We start from the raw sequence: 17,029 nt of genomic DNA, 5'->3' as shown, positions 1-17,029 counted from the left end.
TGTTGAGTACCTTCTGTGGCAGTCTTACAGTTGTGTTACAGGTTAAATCAAATGAGCCCTTTCTAATTGGGTGATGATGATTTTCCACTAAAAAGAAAACTAGGACAGAAAAAGCTTGTTCTTTTATTTTGGACCAGAGAGGAGGTGTTTGAAAATTCTTGGTGAACAATAACTTTCTGAATTAAAGGATGAATAGAGGATTCCCTTCTGTCATGTTGCTAATTACCTTTCTTGTTTACCCATGTAAATATATGAACCAACCAGAAAATAATTGCTGTCTTAGTCTTTTGTTAAGTTTACCACTATAGACTCATCCTGTGGATTAAAAACCATGAAATATTTGTGAGATCATTTTTCTTGTGGCAGAATTTCTGTTCTCACCAGTAGTTGGACCTCTTTAGGAAGAATATGTATTTAGAACTCAATAGAGGTTATTTGATGTCCCTAAGAGATTACAACTACATTTTACTTCTACAGTTCAAATCCTTTTAATAAAGAAGAGCTGACAGCGATTTTGAAATTTGGAGCAGAGGATCTCTTCAAAGAGCTTGAAGGGGAAGAATCAGAGCCTCAGGTAATTAACAGCAAGGGGAAAGAATGTCTTGATAAGTATCATCTGTGAGAGTCTAAATTTTTCTGGAAGCACATTCTAAGCCTGAGACTTTTCTAAAGAAAGAGTAGTTACTTGCAGAACATAGTTTCTCTCTTTCCTTATATGGCTGAAAGTGCTTACAGAATTGAATGGGAAAGAATGAGAAAATCTGGAGGGTTTTGACTTTGCTGTTCTTTATTCCAATTTTATTTCTTGAAATTTCTGAAGTGTCATCCTATGATTTGTATAAATAGTAGTTTGAAACGTTGGATATAAAACATTATAAAAACTGTGAGTGTAAAAGAAAATGGAATCAGAGAAGAGGGTTGGTTTATTTGCACCAGTATTCTCAGTGAATGCTTGACCACTGTTGGCTTTTCACCATGTTCTTTTAGGAAATGGATATAGATGAAATTTTGCGCTTGGCTGAAACCAGAGAGAATGAAGTCTCAACAAGTGCAACAGATGAACTTCTGTCACAATTTAAGGTATTAAAATCATTGTCTGAGAAAGTCCTTGGCATTGATTTGTGAACCAATAATAAGTAATGCCTGTCAGTACTTTGTCAGTGCAAGACACTCTCTGCTTTTCTTTTTACCTAACTTGATTCATACCCCTTAAAATCACTCTCCAGAGTTCCAAGTATGGTGTGAATATAGACTGTACAGTCCTTCCCATGGGGGTGACCACTGAAGTGGTCCATCTTGCCCAGAGTCAGTGGACAGAAGAAAAATAGTTGTGGTGTGAGTAAGGCTGCAAATACGCTGTCAGTGGGACAGGTGGAGAACTAGATAATGTGGAACTCCGGGAGAGATGTTAATAGAATCATGACAAAGAGAGGTCAGAGGTATGAAAATAGAAGGTGGCAGTGGGGAGGCTCCTGATGACTTCGTGGCATTAGGGAAGTTGTGGGATGGTTGGTGGTATTTGATAGAAAATTAAATGAGATCAGGACCAAACGCAAAAGCTGGATACCGGATGAGTAGGAGGTGACCGCATTGAGTATAGACTTTATTAAAAAGCTTAGTAAGGAAAACAGCGAAAGTAATTTATAAGGATGAAGGGTCAGGCAAGGTAAGGTTTTTTAAAGGTGTTACCATGTTTATAGGTTGAGGAAAGAGCTTGAGAATAGGAAAACATTGAAAGTTCTAATGAAAGAAGCATAATTTGGTTACACATTGCCCAGGAGGAGACTGGAAGGGATATAATCAAAAGCACAGATGGAAGAATTGGCCTTCAAAAGACAAAAGAAAAATCCACTTTGGAAGAAGAGGGGAGAGAAGATGTAGAAGCTGCAGGTGGTGACCTTACTTACCAGGAAGTGAGGTGTTTACTGAGAAGTGGAGAAGTTTTGGGATGGCGCCATCCAGGAGCCAGGAGTTTCTGGGAGGAACTTGATAGGGACTAGAGCTGAATTTAGAAGGTGGGGCTTCATGTTAGAGCAAGTCAGCAGGATCAAATGACTCTCCAGCATTACTTGAGGTCAGAAAAACTGGATCAGTTGTTCATCCCAAGGTGGAAGATTGGCTTAGGAGGCACAGAAGAGTCATCAAAGTGGCAAAGAGTTGCCCAGATTCAAGTGAGAATGTGGTTGAGTGGATTCATCATTGGTTGGTTCCGAGCATGTTAGAGAAGAGGGTAAGAGGCTACATGGATGATTACGTGTGGTAGACCCACTAGGACTGAGAAGTGTTTGGGAGGAAGCAGTACTTTGTGATGAAGTCCAGGGTTGGCCACAGGTGGAAGTTGTCGCAGTGGAAGAAGAAGAAAGGGGTTGAGTGGATCACAGAGCTCTAGGATCAGAGTTAATGTGTCTTAAGGATGCAGAAGATGGAGGTGAATTGTTAGCATTTCAACTGGATTTCACTTCTGTGACTAATGCTCCCTTCTTAAACAGACGTAATCTTCATGATGGTGTCCTAGTCAAAATATTATATGATTATTTAGATCTGGAAAACTTCTGCATATTACAGATTGATCAGAAGTCAGATTATTGGTGACACTTGTCTTTCTGTAAGGCCCTTTTGGCCATTATGTTTCAGCATCAGGTTAGGTAGGATTCTGCTTAAATAGGGACTCTATATCTGGAGTGTGTCACTGAATTGACTTTCTTTTCCTAATAATTCTTTTTTGTTAACCTAATTTAACTTGTTGGAAACATAACAAACATTTCTTTGAGGTATTTATGACTACATGTTTCTTAAGTAATAATAACCAATCCTTAGAAAATTCGTACTATACTGTAAGCACTGTTTTAAGTGCATTCTGTATATCAGTCTTTCAGTTTTTACAACAATGTTATGTTGGAGTCACTGTTATTATCATTTATAGATGAGGAAACTTGAGATATAAGGAGGCTAAGTAGATTTCCTAAAGTCACACATGTTTGGAGTTGTTATTACTTCTTAGACAGGGATTCTGGCCTGTAGAGTGCTACACCACTCTTGGGAAAGTTAAATTCCCAACTGCATGAACCACTGATGTATCTGTAGTATTGGTATTTGTATCAACTAATACTATTTCAAAGTGAGATCTAAAGTAGTTACAAACAGTGCTTAACTTGAGAGATCAGTCAGATGACTCATTTTATGGAACAGAAAAATGTTAAATTTTAAATCTCAGAAATTACATACCTCTGGTTTTGTCCTGTAATATTAAAATTCTGATTGTAAAGACATGATATCCATGTTGGAAGTTAGAGTTAATTTTGCCCGAAAGTTCTGATTTCAGTGTCAGCTCTTAAGTTATTTTGAGGAATGGAACCTCGTAAACCTCTTTAACTTCAGTCCTGACCTGGGGCCTGCCCACCAGTGCTCAGAAGTGGCCAGAGTTAGTAGATGTTTCTCTGTAGCCATAGTCTAAGGCTTTCAAACTCATACATGCAGATGCCTTTCTTTCTGGGATACATATTATGTCTGTATAAATATAATTAAATGTCTGATATCAGGCTTTCCTGGTAGCTCAGTTGGTAAAAAATCTGACTACAGTGCAGAAGACTGGGATTTGATCCCTTGGTCAGGAAGATCTCCTGGAGAAGGCAATGGCAACCCACTCCAGTATTTTTGCCTGAAAAATCCCATGGACAGAGGAGTCCATGGGGTCACAAGAGTTGGACATGACTTAGTGACCAGACTACAAAATGAAGTAAATGGAATATTCTTCCCAGTTTGCTTGAATTTTTTGCATTTTATGTTTTCGTTTTTATTCCTGAGACTTAACGCAGTTGTGAGCATGTGAAATCATGAAATACCGTTAGCCTCTGTACTTGTAATAAAAGTGAATCAGGTGACCAGCTGACTAGACAGTAGCTGCTGCTTTGAGTTGTGCCTTGTTTCGGACGAGCTCTGTTCAGTACCAGCTTACAGTGCACAGGCCTGTCAGGCCTCACCGGGCTAGCATCAGGGGCTCGGATGTGATGGTCTATGTTTACTTTATTTTTGGCCACACAGCACAGCATGTGGGATCTTAGTTCCCTGACCAGCGATCAAACCTGTGTCCGCTGCAGTCTTGCAGTGGAAGCATGGAGTCCTAACCACTGGGCCACCAGGGAATTCCCTGTAAATATTGTCATCTAAATAAATCTAAAAGTTCTAGTTAATATATTAGAAAATGTGTATGATTTAATAGCACGTCTTTTAATAAAACATAAGACAGCTTGTATCTTTTAATCTTTCTTTATTCTTCAGTAAAATTCCTGATGAACTTTAGAACTCGGCGAGTAGATTTTGTTGAGGGGATAAGGGAGAAATTAGTAGAAAACTGATTTTTTTGATTATGTAATATCATAAGAGTCCTCTTATTCATAGCATTTTAGATTCAAAACACTGCATGAGTTGGTGTTTCAGTAGGTGGTGTTCAGGAAATAGTGAAATGTCGGTCAGACAGTGAAATCCTTTTGTTGTAAGGTTGCCAACTTTGCAACAATGGAGGATGAAGAAGAGCTTGACGAGCGTCCTCACAAGGACTGGGATGAGATCATCCCAGAGGAGCAAAGGAAGAAAGTGGAGGAAGAAGAGCGACAGAAGGAGCTGGAAGAGATTTACATGTTGCCTCGAATTCGGAGTTCCACTAAAAAGGTGATCAAGGGAGACAAAAGAGACGGACGTGCTTCTGACGTGCAGGGTTCCAGGGCAGAGTTTCGGGAACTTAGCAGAGGGAAGTGGAAGCGTGCACAGGGCCCAGGAGCGTACCTGGGATACGTTCGATCTCTGCATCTTGGCCCTTTGTGAGATGGCTGGACGTGATTTGAGGTTGACAGAAGGCTGCTTTTTGCACCTAAGACTAAAAGTAGTAATTTTAACAGTTGGGTTCTGCTTGGCGAGGCCTTCAGCTTTCAGAGTCAAATGTCTCTTCCTCTGTAAATGCTCTTTCATAGCACTTGGTATAAATACTTAGTAGGAGATTATATAAAGTTGCTTCAGTTACGAAGTGCCATCATAGGCACTGTCTAATTTGATTTTTGTAAGAACACAGAAATAGATAAACTCTGTTTTTATTACTCAGTTTGCTGGTGACAGCACACTCAGGTTTGCCTAAGATCCTAGTAAATCAATACTAGCTAATAGTAGTTGTCGTTGAGTATTCACAGTGTTCCAGGCATAAGTCAGTGCTTTTACACTAACTGACTCATTTAGTTCCTATGAAAACCCTGTATTATAGGTGCTATTATCCCCATTTTACAAATGGAAAACAAAGGCATGGAGAGGTAATTTGCCCAAGGAAGTAAACATGAACCTACAATCCAGATATTTTTATTCCAGTGTACTTAATGATGACCAGATGACCAGAGACAGTATGTAGTTAATGATGACCAGAGACTGTGTGTCTCTGGCAGTGTGAATACACAAGCAGATCTTCTTTCATCGCATGCTGTCTGCCTCCTCCTTTTTTAAAGGCAGATTGACTTGCCTGATAAAATAGGAAGTTCCGAGCTTTAAGGAGTTAAGATGGGCTGGTCTTAGTCCTTAGATCACTTGGACCTGGCATTTGCTACAGTGTAACTTTGCATTTTCAGGCTCAGACAAATGACAGTGACTCTGATACTGAGTCCAAGAGACAGGCCCAGAGGTCCTCTGCCTCTGAGAGTGAGACGGATGACTCTGATGACGACAAGAAGCCCAAGCGCAGAGGGCGTCCCCGAAGTGTGCGGAAGGACCTGGTGGAGGGGTTCACAGACGCCGAGATCCGGAGGTTGGTGGAGGCCCTGCTCTCCCTCCCCTCACGTGTGGGTGGGCATGCTGTAAGCCTCAGGTGATGCATCCCTGACCTGGGTGACAGGGCGGAGGGCGGCAGGGAGACTGGAGTCGTGCCCAAGACCCCGGGATGATTCTGCCTTCTCCAGGCTTTTCCTCACTTGAGCTCTTTTGTTTACTTCTTGTTCTCTGCTCTGAACATTTCATGATGAAGAAAGTCCAGCCACGAGGAAAGAGGCTGTTGGGGGTCACCTTGGGCTGGAACTTTTTTTTGTTTTTATTGAAGAATTTGAGTACATACATGCATACATATTTAACAGTGTATATAGAAGAAATGGTATAATATAAAAAATTAAAGGAGTACAGATAAGCCCAGTTTACTTTCTGTTAGTGTTAATACTGGTATCAGTTTGGTTTACTAATACACATGTTGTTATACACAGCATATTGTTCGGCAGCTTGCTTCTTGTCACTTTCAGCCAGTTTTAGGTATCTTTCTGTTTCAGTACTTATTACACATTTGTTGGTGTCTGATTCACATTCCTCTGCCCTCCAGAAAAATCTAAAATTGTTGCATTGACACCATTTCCCCCTAGTTTCTATGTTATCTTTTTAAACAGGTGAAGAAAGTAGAAACTGTGAAGATAGCTAGCTTTATGATCTAATCCATATTATTAATTTAACTGTATCATGTAGTCCTTTTAGGTCAGTATTTGAAACCATGAGGTCGTTGTTTCCCACTAAATGTTACACCTGTTCTGTTCTTCTTTCTTTCTTTATTATGGAAAAACGTAAATACATACAAGCATTGATAAGACGTCAGCACCCTTCCCCTGGGCATCGTCTTAACCCTTGCGAATCGGTAGTCCATCTTGTACGTGGCCCTGCTTCTGCTGCCCCTGCCCGGAGTGTCACACAGAGAAGGCTGTGTGTTGTGCTGTGGCTGAGTGGGAGGTGCCAAAGGTGTTCACTAGGCCTGCTTGGTTTACTGCTGTTCAGGTCTTCTGTGTTCTCTGACCCTCTGCCTGATTGTCCTGTGCATTACTGGAAATGGGTGTTGACATCTCTATTGTTGCTGTATTATTTATTTCTCCTATTTTGTCAGTTATTGCGTTCCATATTTTGGGGCTCTGCTGTTAGGTGTGTATACTTGATGATATGTTGTGTTGATGGACTGGCCCTTTTCTCATTATAAAATGTCCTTTGTCTCCAGCAGCAGTTTATGTCTGAAAGTTTATATCTTGGTTCAGTACTCATGTAGATACTCTAACTCTTTTGATATTGTATGTGTGGTATCTTTTCCCTTTTTTATTGCAGTCTATTTGTATCTTTGAATCTAACTTGCAACTCTTATAGGCTGTATTTAGTTAGATAATTTTTTAAAATTCATTCTATTGGTTTCTTTGTTTTGATTGAAGTCTTTAAACCATTTACATTTAATGCAATTACTGATAAAATAGAATTTATGTCTGCATTTTTGTTTTTTATGTCTTGTATCTTTTTTGTTTTGTTATTTCCCCTATTACTGCCTTCTTCTGTATTGCATGATTTTTAGTATAATATTTTAATTTTCTTGTTTCTTTTACATTTTAAAAATTATTTTCTTAGTGGTTTCCCTGGAGATTATAATTAATATTTTAACTTAGAACAATTTAGTTTGGACTAGTATCAGCTTAATTTCAGTGGTATTCTAAAACTTTACTCCAATTTAGGTACATTCCTTCTCCCTTTTTGTGCTTTTATTGTCATTTAAAATCATTTTAAATGATTTAAAATCATTCAGTTCAGTTCAGTCGCTCATTCGTGTCCAACTCTTTGCGACCCCATGAATCGCAGCACTCCAGGCCTCCCTGTCCATCACCATCTCCTGGAGTTCACTCAAACTCACGTCCATCGAGTCGGTGATGCCATCCAGCCATCTCATCCTCTGTCGTCCCTTCTCCTCCTGCCCCCAATCCCTCCCAGCATCAGAGTCTTTTCCAATGAGTCAACTCTTTGCATGAGGTGGCCAAAGTACTGGAGTTTCAGCTTTAGCATCATTCCCTCCAAAGAAATCCCAGGGCTGATCTCCTTCAGAATGAAGTAAAAAGTTACTGAAAAAAATACATATACACTGTGTTTTTTACTTACTCAGGTATCCTCCTGAGGCTCTTGTTTATTCATGTGGATTTGAGTTGTTTCATGTGTTTTCATTTCTGCCCCAAGTACTCTCTTTTAGTATATCTCTTAGGGCAGGTCTGTAGCAACAAGTTGTGTCTTTATTTATTTGGGAATGTCTTAATTTCTCCTTTGTTTTTGCAGGGTAGTCTTTGTTCTTTTCCTCTTTCACATCGGATAGCCTCAGCTGACTTGCCTTTTCACTGATGTTTTCTTCTGTCAGTTCACATCTACTCCTGTGATTTTTTTTCATCTTAGTTATTGTACTTTTCAACTCCAGTTTATATGTGACTCCTTTATATAATTTCCATCTCTGCTAATATTTTCCATTTAGTGATACATCATTCTCAAATTTTCTTTAAATTCTTCAGACGTGGATTCCTTTAGTTCTTGTATATATTTACAATAGTTGATTAAATCCTTTGTCTATTAAGTTCAACTTTCGGATTTCCTAGAGACTATTTCCATTGAAAACTGCCTTCTTCCTCTGTATATGGATTATACTTTCTTGTTTCCTATAACTTTTTGTTGAAAACTGGACATTTTAAGTAGTACAGTGTGGCTAGTCTGGACATCAGAATCCCCCTGCCAGGCAGATTTTTGTGTTTGCTGTTCTTTGTTGTTGTCATTTGCTTACTTAGTAACTTTTCTGGACTAGTTCTGTGAAGTCTCTGCTTATTTAGCTTAGAGCTCAGCTAATGATTGGTCAGAGGCTTTCTTAAGCACCTTAAGTCTATCAAACAGTAAATCTCCAGCCTTTGCTGAAGGACTCCTTGTGAATGCTGAGGCATGTGTTCAGTGCTCTGGCAGGCAGTTTACGACTTTGCCTTATCCTTCAGCTCGTGTTTGTGTGGAGCCTGAGGACTGGTCAGAGGTGAGAGATGAACAGCTTCTCGTGTCTTTGCTGTGCCTTCACACAGCCCTACACATGTGCAGCCTTCTAGATTCCCGGGAATATGCCTGAGCTTTTCAAAGACGCCTGTGAACATCTTCTCACCTGTGAACACCCCAGTTTTTCCATCGCAGTTCTTGATCAGCTTGTTCATCCCCAGCTTATAATGCTGCTTCAGGCAGCCATGGTGTTAAACCTTTGTCTCTAATTAATTTTTGACTGATGAACTATGGACAGTGTCTTCACAAACACCCAAGTCAAATGAAGACAAGCCTGAGAATGGACTTTCTCAGGGTGCCATCGGTCAGGCCAAATAGCACTGTGCTCTGGGGAAGGAGCTTCTGTGGAGCTCCAAGCCCGTTCTGCTCCCTGTAATGGCTGCTGTGTTGCTGTTTGCCAGCTGCTGTAGCTGGGAAAGGGGTTTTCAAGGCAGTCTTGGTGCTGGGGAGAGGGCACGGGAAATAGAGCAAGTCAGAATGGCAGAGAGCTCACCATTCATACTGAGATTCAGCTGTTTTCTTGAATATATGCTTATAAGTTAGCTGCAAGCCTTTGATTAATTTCCAGCATTCCAACAAAGTTGACTTGGACAGTTTCTCCCAGGGTTCTTGTTGCTTTTGTGAAGGAGCAGATTTTCAAGGGTTCTTATTACTCCATCATTCCTAGAATGCTTCTCTGTCTCACTATTATTTTGAAGTTGGCTCAAAGGACATATTTCAGTTGTAAAGTATGTGAGTATATGTCAAGAAAGAGAAATGTAGAGTTGGGGAATAGCCCTCAGGTTTGCTTTCACATAGAGCACTTTCCTAATCCTTGTATCCATGCTGTTCCTTTAATATTGTTTCTTAGCTGTTGTCACATTCATCACCACTTTTAAGAATTGCTACGCCTTCTCTTTTCATTTTTTTCCCCATGGTATCTCTTCTTTCACTGTTAGCTAACCAGATAATTTGGCATTTTACAGTGATGACCTTCATATATTGTGAATCTTGGGTTTTAGTGAAAGTGCTAGTGGTTGGCTCTAGGGAGGGGAACAGATTAAACATATATTGGCATTTAGCATAGTTTAGGCTAGAGACTTGTGGGAGGATGATTAGGTTTTAGGTTGGAGACACCGTTTGGCAGAAGGAGTCAGAGTTTCCAAAATAGTTTTGCCTAAAAAGTTTAAAAGCATATATTTTACTTTGCCTCATTACAAAAAGTACTTGAGGCAGTCCTAAAACTCTTTTAGTTGTATTATTGACCAGAACATAATGGAAAATATTGTAGTATGGAATTGGAAGTAACAGCAGTGGACTGAATAGACCAGTATAACTGTTTTGGATTTTATCATAAGAGTTGTGGTTACTAAATCATTTATTACCTATTACCTATTAACTTGTACCTTCTAAAACTGATAGTACTAGAGTTAAGCCATTTCCTTGGAGAAGGAAATGGCAACCCACTCCAGTGTTCTTGCCTGGAGAATCCCAGGGACAGGGGAGCCTGCTGGGCTGCCGTCTATGGGATCACACAGAGTCGGACACGACTGAAGCGACTTAGCAGCAGAGTTAAGCCACCATACTCAATTACATCCCTAAGCAGTTTCATGACCAGTCACTGAGAATAAAGTTGATCTTTGGTTTGAAAAGCTTTTTAGCACTCATTTTAAGTTGGCCATTTTCAAAGGCATTCAATATTGATTCGTTTAGTGGCAGTTGCAAGGATTGGGCAAAATCTCTTTTTGACCGTTTTTGTGTTTTTGACCATTTTTATGGCTCATATTTCGTCACAGGATGTGTTTGCACCAGCATAGCCGAAGTCTGCTTTTTAAATGTGATTTATTAATCATTTTCCTAGGTTCATCAAGGCGTATAAGAAGTTTGGTCTCCCTCTTGAACGGTAAGCTTAGTAACACAATAGTTTCTTATCCACCTCTTTTTCCCTTCTGTTATGTAGCAGTTTCTTTTTTTGGGTCTGTTTTCCATTTTTAAGGTCTGGCACCTTTTGACAGTCTGATTTTTAGACATGACATGCTCCAGATGACTTGGAGATCAACAAAACATTTTGCAGATGTAACTGCACTTTGCTTCTAGGAACATTGCAGTGAATGGAAGTAGGCTGGAGAAAGGAAAGTGAGCACAAAGAGGCAAACTAGTGCTGATAGCTTCTGGGCACTTCATCCGACGGCCCATTTAGTTAATAAAGAAAGCTGAGCCCTTTCCCCTGTTTTCTGAATTAGTCTGTTTTTGTGGACTCTTCCAAGTCAAATTCTTAATGATGGAAAGTGAGTAAGTTAGTCATAGTCACTGCTGGAGGGTTCTTGTTGGAGCTTTGAACAGTCAAATGAGGAATGAAGAGAAAAGCGTCTTTGCAGGAACAAGCTTACGCAAAACCAAGCGGTAGCTCACACGGGCACAGGCCTTGAGGTGTGTCCCGGTATCTGTCTCTCCTCAGGCTGGAGTGCATAGCACGTGATGCTGAGCTGGTAGATAAGTCTGTGGCGGATCTGAAGCGCTTGGGGGAACTGATTCACAACAGCTGTGTGTCAGCAATGCAGGAATATGAAGAGCAGCTGAAAGAAAATGCCAGCGAGGGTAAGTCAGCAAGTCTGCCTCAGTGATGCTCACAGACCTGGATTGGGATCTGTGCTGCTCAGGGGTCTCTTCTCCTCACTCTTTCTTCACACTTGTATCCTGTGCTTCCCTTCTTTCTGGAAGTGTGTATTCTCACCTGCCTTTATGTGAGCTCAGTTGTTAGATCCCAAAGATTTACTCCCAAACGAAGTTGATTTGCCCAGGGTGCAGAGCACTGAACAAGTGGAATGATTTCTTTTAATGTTACTGTAGAAAGTTCACGTTGGCTTGAATGATGTAAAGATCTGAGGAGGTAAAGCCTGACTGGGCACATTTGTATCACGGTTGCAAGTGAGTACATTACAGAGCACCAGTAGGAGTTATCTTGGATGCACATACAGGTGTTGTTTTGTTGTGATAAAGGATTTAGAGGATTAATCCAAATAGACAAAGCAGTAGCTGAGTATTATAAAATTCTTGGTGAGAGTGAGACTTTCTTGGCACTAGAATTTGTTGTAATTGAATTTGACCTGTAGCATGTTTTCTCTTATACACCAAAAGCATTTTGCCTGTCCTCTACAAGCAGGAGGGGTCAGGAGAGAGCTGAGGTCCTTGTTGTTAAAGGACGCCCTTACAGTTGAACCTCAAAGAGATGAACATGTGACCATTCCAATTCCCTGGACTGTGCTGTATCTGTGCAGTTGCCTCCATTCTTGTGTCTCCCTTCACCGAGGTTACTCACAGGAGGCTCTGTCAGCTGTGATTAAGGGTTCACACGTGGGAGGCAGCCCGTGTACCTGGAATCTTGGTCCTGATGGTTCTCAGCTGCAAGATCTGAGACAAGTGATAGCCTCTCAAGGATCTGGTGCAGAATGGAGTAGTAGCCCTGAGTCAGTGGGCTTGGATGGCCACTTGAATAATTTCATACATGTGAAGTGCTTGTCATCATGTTTGCCTTGCAGTGTTAGCTATTTCACCAAGTAGAGCATTATTTGTGCTCTGAAATTTTCTTCTTTATACTATTACTGAAAGTAATAGAATTTTAAAATACCTTGAATATAGTCGAAAACATTTTTTAGGTGTGGTTTTTGTTTTTTTTCCCCCATGAAAGAAAGAAAAACTTGAGTGGTATGGACAATGATCCAAATTTGTGCTTTTATAGCACCCAGAATACGTTCAAACGTAAACCTTAGCATTACAGTGCTTTTCTTTTTTCCTTGTAATTGGTTTGAATACGTATTAACTCATATGGCTCAAAAATGAAAACCAACTATCCCTGTTTCTTGTCTCTTTCTAGAAATGTAAAATATATATATATGTTTAAAAAAGGAATAGATACTATTTTAACACAGTTGGTGATGTAGCATGCATACTGTTGTACCTTGCTTTGTCCATCTCACAGCATATTTGGGAATATTTCCTTGTGACAGGTGCCCCCTCGCCCACATACCTCTTTTCTCTGCTTATTCACAATCTGAATCTGATGGATTGCTTCCTCTGGGCATTACTTAACTTGTTTCCATATACCTGTATTTTCTATAAACTGGCATTGAGTGTATTCCTGAGTCCAGGTTTCCTGCATTGGCAGACGAATTCTTCAGCAATACGCCACCAGGGACGCCCCTTCCATATACCTGTATTTTCTATAAACTGGCACTTAGTGTAATCCTGAATCCAATTTCCAATTCTAATGTAAGATTATTGATACCTCTTTTCTCAAGCCAAGAAATTTTTGTTCCTAGAAATGTTAGCATAATCATGTATTTGTCTTACACGTATTTCCAAATATTAATATCCAATTGTACTGTTTTGTTTTTTTTTTTTTGTTTGGATTTTTGTTTGTTTGTTTTGGCTGTCTCTCAGCTTGCTTGGTCTTAGTTCCCTGGATTGAACCTGGGCTGTGGCAGTGAAAGCCTTGAGTCCTAACCATTAGACTGCCAAGGAATTCCCCCACTGTTACTGTTAACAATAAGACTTCTCAATGCAAAGTCTGATTCTTTTGCATTTCTTTTTGTCCTTAAAATCCATGCATTAGTAATATACCAGGTACCGAAGTACCGTGTTTTAAAATTGTTTGAAATTGTTCTTTTCTCTGTGTGGTTATGCCACCAACTTAAAATATGTAGTTCAATATCTTTTGTTTACATTTCAGTTTCTAGGGACTACTTTTCTTGTTTTTATGAAACTTTGTGTGTTTTAATTATGTAAACCATTTGTATGGCCCAGAGTCAGAACTGTCAAATAAGGAGCGCATGGAGAACCTTGCCTTCATCCCTGTCCCTGGGGCTGTCTTTTCTCCCACAGACAAGTGCCGTTATCTCACAGATTTCGACTTTGGCCAGAAAGTCTGTGGTTAGAGTTGACCTGCTTTGTTTTTGCCTCTAGGATTACTTTAATTTGAAACTCGAGCTAGGGATAACCTTTCCATGACTTACTTTGTTCATCCTTTTCAAATGTGTTAGGTATTAACTTGATCTCAGGCTTTTATAGTAAAGCAGTTCATCTTAAAAAAATTTATTGATGAGTTAGAAAAACAAAAGAAAAATCTTAAGTGTTTATATCACTCCTTGAAAATCTTCTTTCATTAATTAGTTTTAGAGCCAAAGTATAAAACAAAGAGGAAGATTAAAATACAATTATAAACACTGCTGGACTGAAAAATTCTAAATCTTAAAAAACCGAACTGTTTAGAGATTATTTTACAAACATTAATTGAGAAAACTTTTTGCTTTATTGATTGTATCGTTGGATTAACAGTAAACCAGAGATACACATTGAGGGAATAAGCATTTAGGATTGTTCACCTGCGTTTTCTATGAATTCTCACGTATAGTGAGAATTCTGTATACTTCTTCTGTGTACACTTCTGAACAGTGAATTCTCATGTAACAAATATGCAATTGATGTTCTTTAGGGAAAGGACCAGGGAAAAAGAGAGGCCCAACTATCAAGATATCTGGGGTTCAGGTTAACGTGAAATCTATTATCCAACATGAAGAAGAGTTTGAGATGCTGCATAAATCTATCCCTGTAGACCCTGAAGAAAAAAAAAAGTGAGTATAACATGTACCCACGCACGGGTGGTTGTGCCATTAGAAAACAGATTTGAAGTTAGAGTGTAGTATTTTCATTGTCTTTTTGAAGTACTAGAATGCTTTGTCTATGTTCATTTGTGTTTATTTCCAAATCAGAAAGGCCTCTCCTCTCACGTCTTCCTGCTTTGGAAAACTTTTCAGATATTGCTTATCCTGTCGTGTCAAAGCTGCACATTTTGATGTTGAGTGGGGAGTAGAGGACGACTCTCGTCTATTGCTGGGAATTTATGAACATGGCTATGGAAACTGGGAGCTAATTAAAACGGACCCAGAGCTTAAGTTAACTGACAAAGTAAGTGATTATCTGTGGTGCTGGAGATTTCTAGAAGATTTGTTGTATATCTTTTTATCAATGACTTACTTTTAACTGTTTTCTGAGGGGTGGGGGATCAAATTAAAGATTAGTACAACAGTAAATTCCTGGGGTTTCTATCCTTGAAAACATTGCCGTCTTTAGTGGACTGTGGCACTATTTCAGAGCTGAAGATAATAGCCAGGTGAAATTTTGGGGAAATATATAGGAGAAATCTTAAAATTCTGATATTTATCGTAGGTTAGATCTCATTGCAACAAATACCAGGGTTGGATTATTAATAATAAAAGCATTCCTCAGCCTGAGTTGTTGGCACTTTCTTTAAAACAATATTGGATCATTTCTCCACCTGGAGAAAGAATGAGCCGTGCCTTGGTATTTTTTGTAATGGAGTTAAACACGGGCTGTACTTCTCCCACAAAATCAAGCCTCCCACCCTATCCGTTGCACATCAGGCTGCCTAGTAGTGAGGCCGTGCTCAGAGCTGTAAGCAGGGAAAGCTGACTGGCTCAAATTTTCGTAGGATGCGCTCCATGTTGGGCTCCCGGCAGGGCTTTTCCCGGCACGTCCCTCAGTGCTCATCCCAGGTGCGGTGTTCTCAGAGGGTGCCAGCACCCTGCCATAAGCACTGAGACCACATCCAGCCTGGCCAGGAGGCCCAGCTGCGTCCTGGCGTAGCTCAGTGCTCTCCGGCAATGCTCTAAGAAGCATTTTCAATCTAAAACGAAGCTTTAACCTAGCTCCAGGGATTCCCTGCTCCTGGAAGGAGGAAATCCACGACGGCTGGGATGCTCTAGCAGACGAAGCCAACAAGCCCCTCCTACCTGAGTTGTTCTACCCTGTTAACAGCACAGGTAGGAGCCAGTGGGAGAGCTGGATTTCTCCATCCCATTTTGTAAAATGAGAACGGCTCATAAGGGATGTTCAGTGACTGGGAGCCATGGACATGAGATAGGATCTGAGGCTTTATCTGTGTTCTGGGTGGTTGGGGAGGGAAAGGATCGTTTAGCTGTTTGTCATCTTTGTTCATCCTGATCCACTAACCGGGCTGTGGGCCATGCCGGGTGCTTCTCTTCCTTTCCTGTTGAAGATTCTGCCCGTGGAGACAGATAAGAAGCCCCAGGGGAAGCAGCTGCAGACCCGAGCAGACTACTTGCTGAAGCTGCTCAGGAAGAGTCTGGAGAAGGAGGGCACCGTGACGGGCGGGGAAGAGGTGAGTGCAGCTGCCAGCCCGGCGTCCCCTGGGACCTGAGGCTCCTGCCCTGCAGGGTTAGGTGGGCAAGAGATGCCCCTTCCGGGTGCGGCACAGAATGCTATCCTCTCCTTGTCAGCTGTTGCTATTGGGAGTTCAGTGGTAATGGTTTGGTTGGTAATGGTAGGAATGTTCGTGTAGTAATTGAACACCTAAACACCTTGGCATAAACCCATTCTTCTAGAATACTGCCTCAAAATAGTTCTCATCTCTCCCAGTGCCACTGGTCTAGATAGACTGTCGCTGTTGCTTTATGCCGTTTCCTTGATTTTGGAATATAGATCTTGTTACTGTCTGAATATCACTGCATTTGCCTGTTCCAGCTAACACTGGCTACGTGTAGTCACAGGTCCCAGGGATAAAATGGGTAATTAGGATACACAGTTAATTCAGACAGTGGACTTCAGTTGCAGTGAGTGACCTTACCTGCTCAGTGAAAGATTTCAGCTGAGTTACTAATGGACTCCTCCTTGACCTTTTATTTCCTCAACTTGTCATTTCTCTTCAGGCCTGGAAAGATGCAAATCACAGTTAGGAGATCAGGTTACAGCCAGCACCAGTAGCCTTTGTGTGTACATACTCCTTAAGTGCTCCCAGAGCTATGCCATTTGTGTTAATTTCAGAAAACAAAAAATCCCAGTCCCATACTTTGTCCTTAACAAAGTCCCATTATGTAAGTAATATCACTCTTCACATAATATGTTGAGGATATTCTGTAAGTTAGGTTCTGGAGAGAGAGATGAGACCATGGTTTTTACTTTTGGATGATACTATATCTGAGTAGATAAACACATTTTCCTTATTTTTAGATACAGCATGCTTCTCCATTTTTTTATGTTCCTGTTACTATCTTCTGCATATTATCTTTCTTCGTATTTGTGCATAAGGTGATTTTCCTTCTTTTGAATTTTGTCTTGAGATTGAATTCCAAAAAATGGAGTCAGTGGGTTCACGAATATGGACATTTTTGTGAGGCACAGA

At 40.4% G+C, this 17,029-nt stretch overlaps 1 protein-coding gene across 12 annotated transcripts in view; it reads left to right on the top strand.

Annotated features, from left to right (window-relative positions):
• CHD2 (chromodomain helicase DNA binding protein 2) overlaps positions 1-17,029 on the top strand; it is a 108,718-nt gene that overhangs the window by 67,601 nt on the left and 24,088 nt on the right. For 9 of the 12 annotated variants that reach the window (XM_055555473.1, XM_055555472.1, XM_055555474.1 and 6 more), the window contains 9 exons: positions 478-574; positions 988-1,080; positions 4,498-4,668; positions 5,607-5,842; positions 10,673-10,714; positions 11,270-11,409; positions 14,303-14,441; positions 14,625-14,775; positions 15,887-16,009. In XM_055555473.1, the coding sequence (XP_055411448.1) occupies positions 478-574; positions 988-1,080; positions 4,498-4,668; positions 5,607-5,842; positions 10,673-10,714; positions 11,270-11,409; positions 14,303-14,441; positions 14,625-14,775; positions 15,887-16,009 (1,192 nt within the window). The remainder of the gene's footprint in view (positions 1-477; positions 575-987; positions 1,081-4,497; positions 4,669-5,606; positions 5,843-10,672; positions 10,715-11,269; positions 11,410-14,302; positions 14,442-14,624; positions 14,776-15,886; positions 16,010-17,029) is intronic. The other 3 variants (XM_055555467.1, XM_055555468.1, XM_055555470.1) reach the window with 1 other exon arrangement.

Source organism: Bubalus kerabau, chromosome 19 (genome assembly GCF_029407905.1).
Source record: "Bubalus kerabau isolate K-KA32 ecotype Philippines breed swamp buffalo chromosome 19, PCC_UOA_SB_1v2, whole genome shotgun sequence".
Taxonomy (NCBI): domain Eukaryota; kingdom Metazoa; phylum Chordata; class Mammalia; order Artiodactyla; family Bovidae; genus Bubalus; species Bubalus kerabau.
The sequence above is the reverse complement of the archived record's forward strand: the minus strand, read 5'-3'. Positions and strand labels throughout refer to the sequence as shown.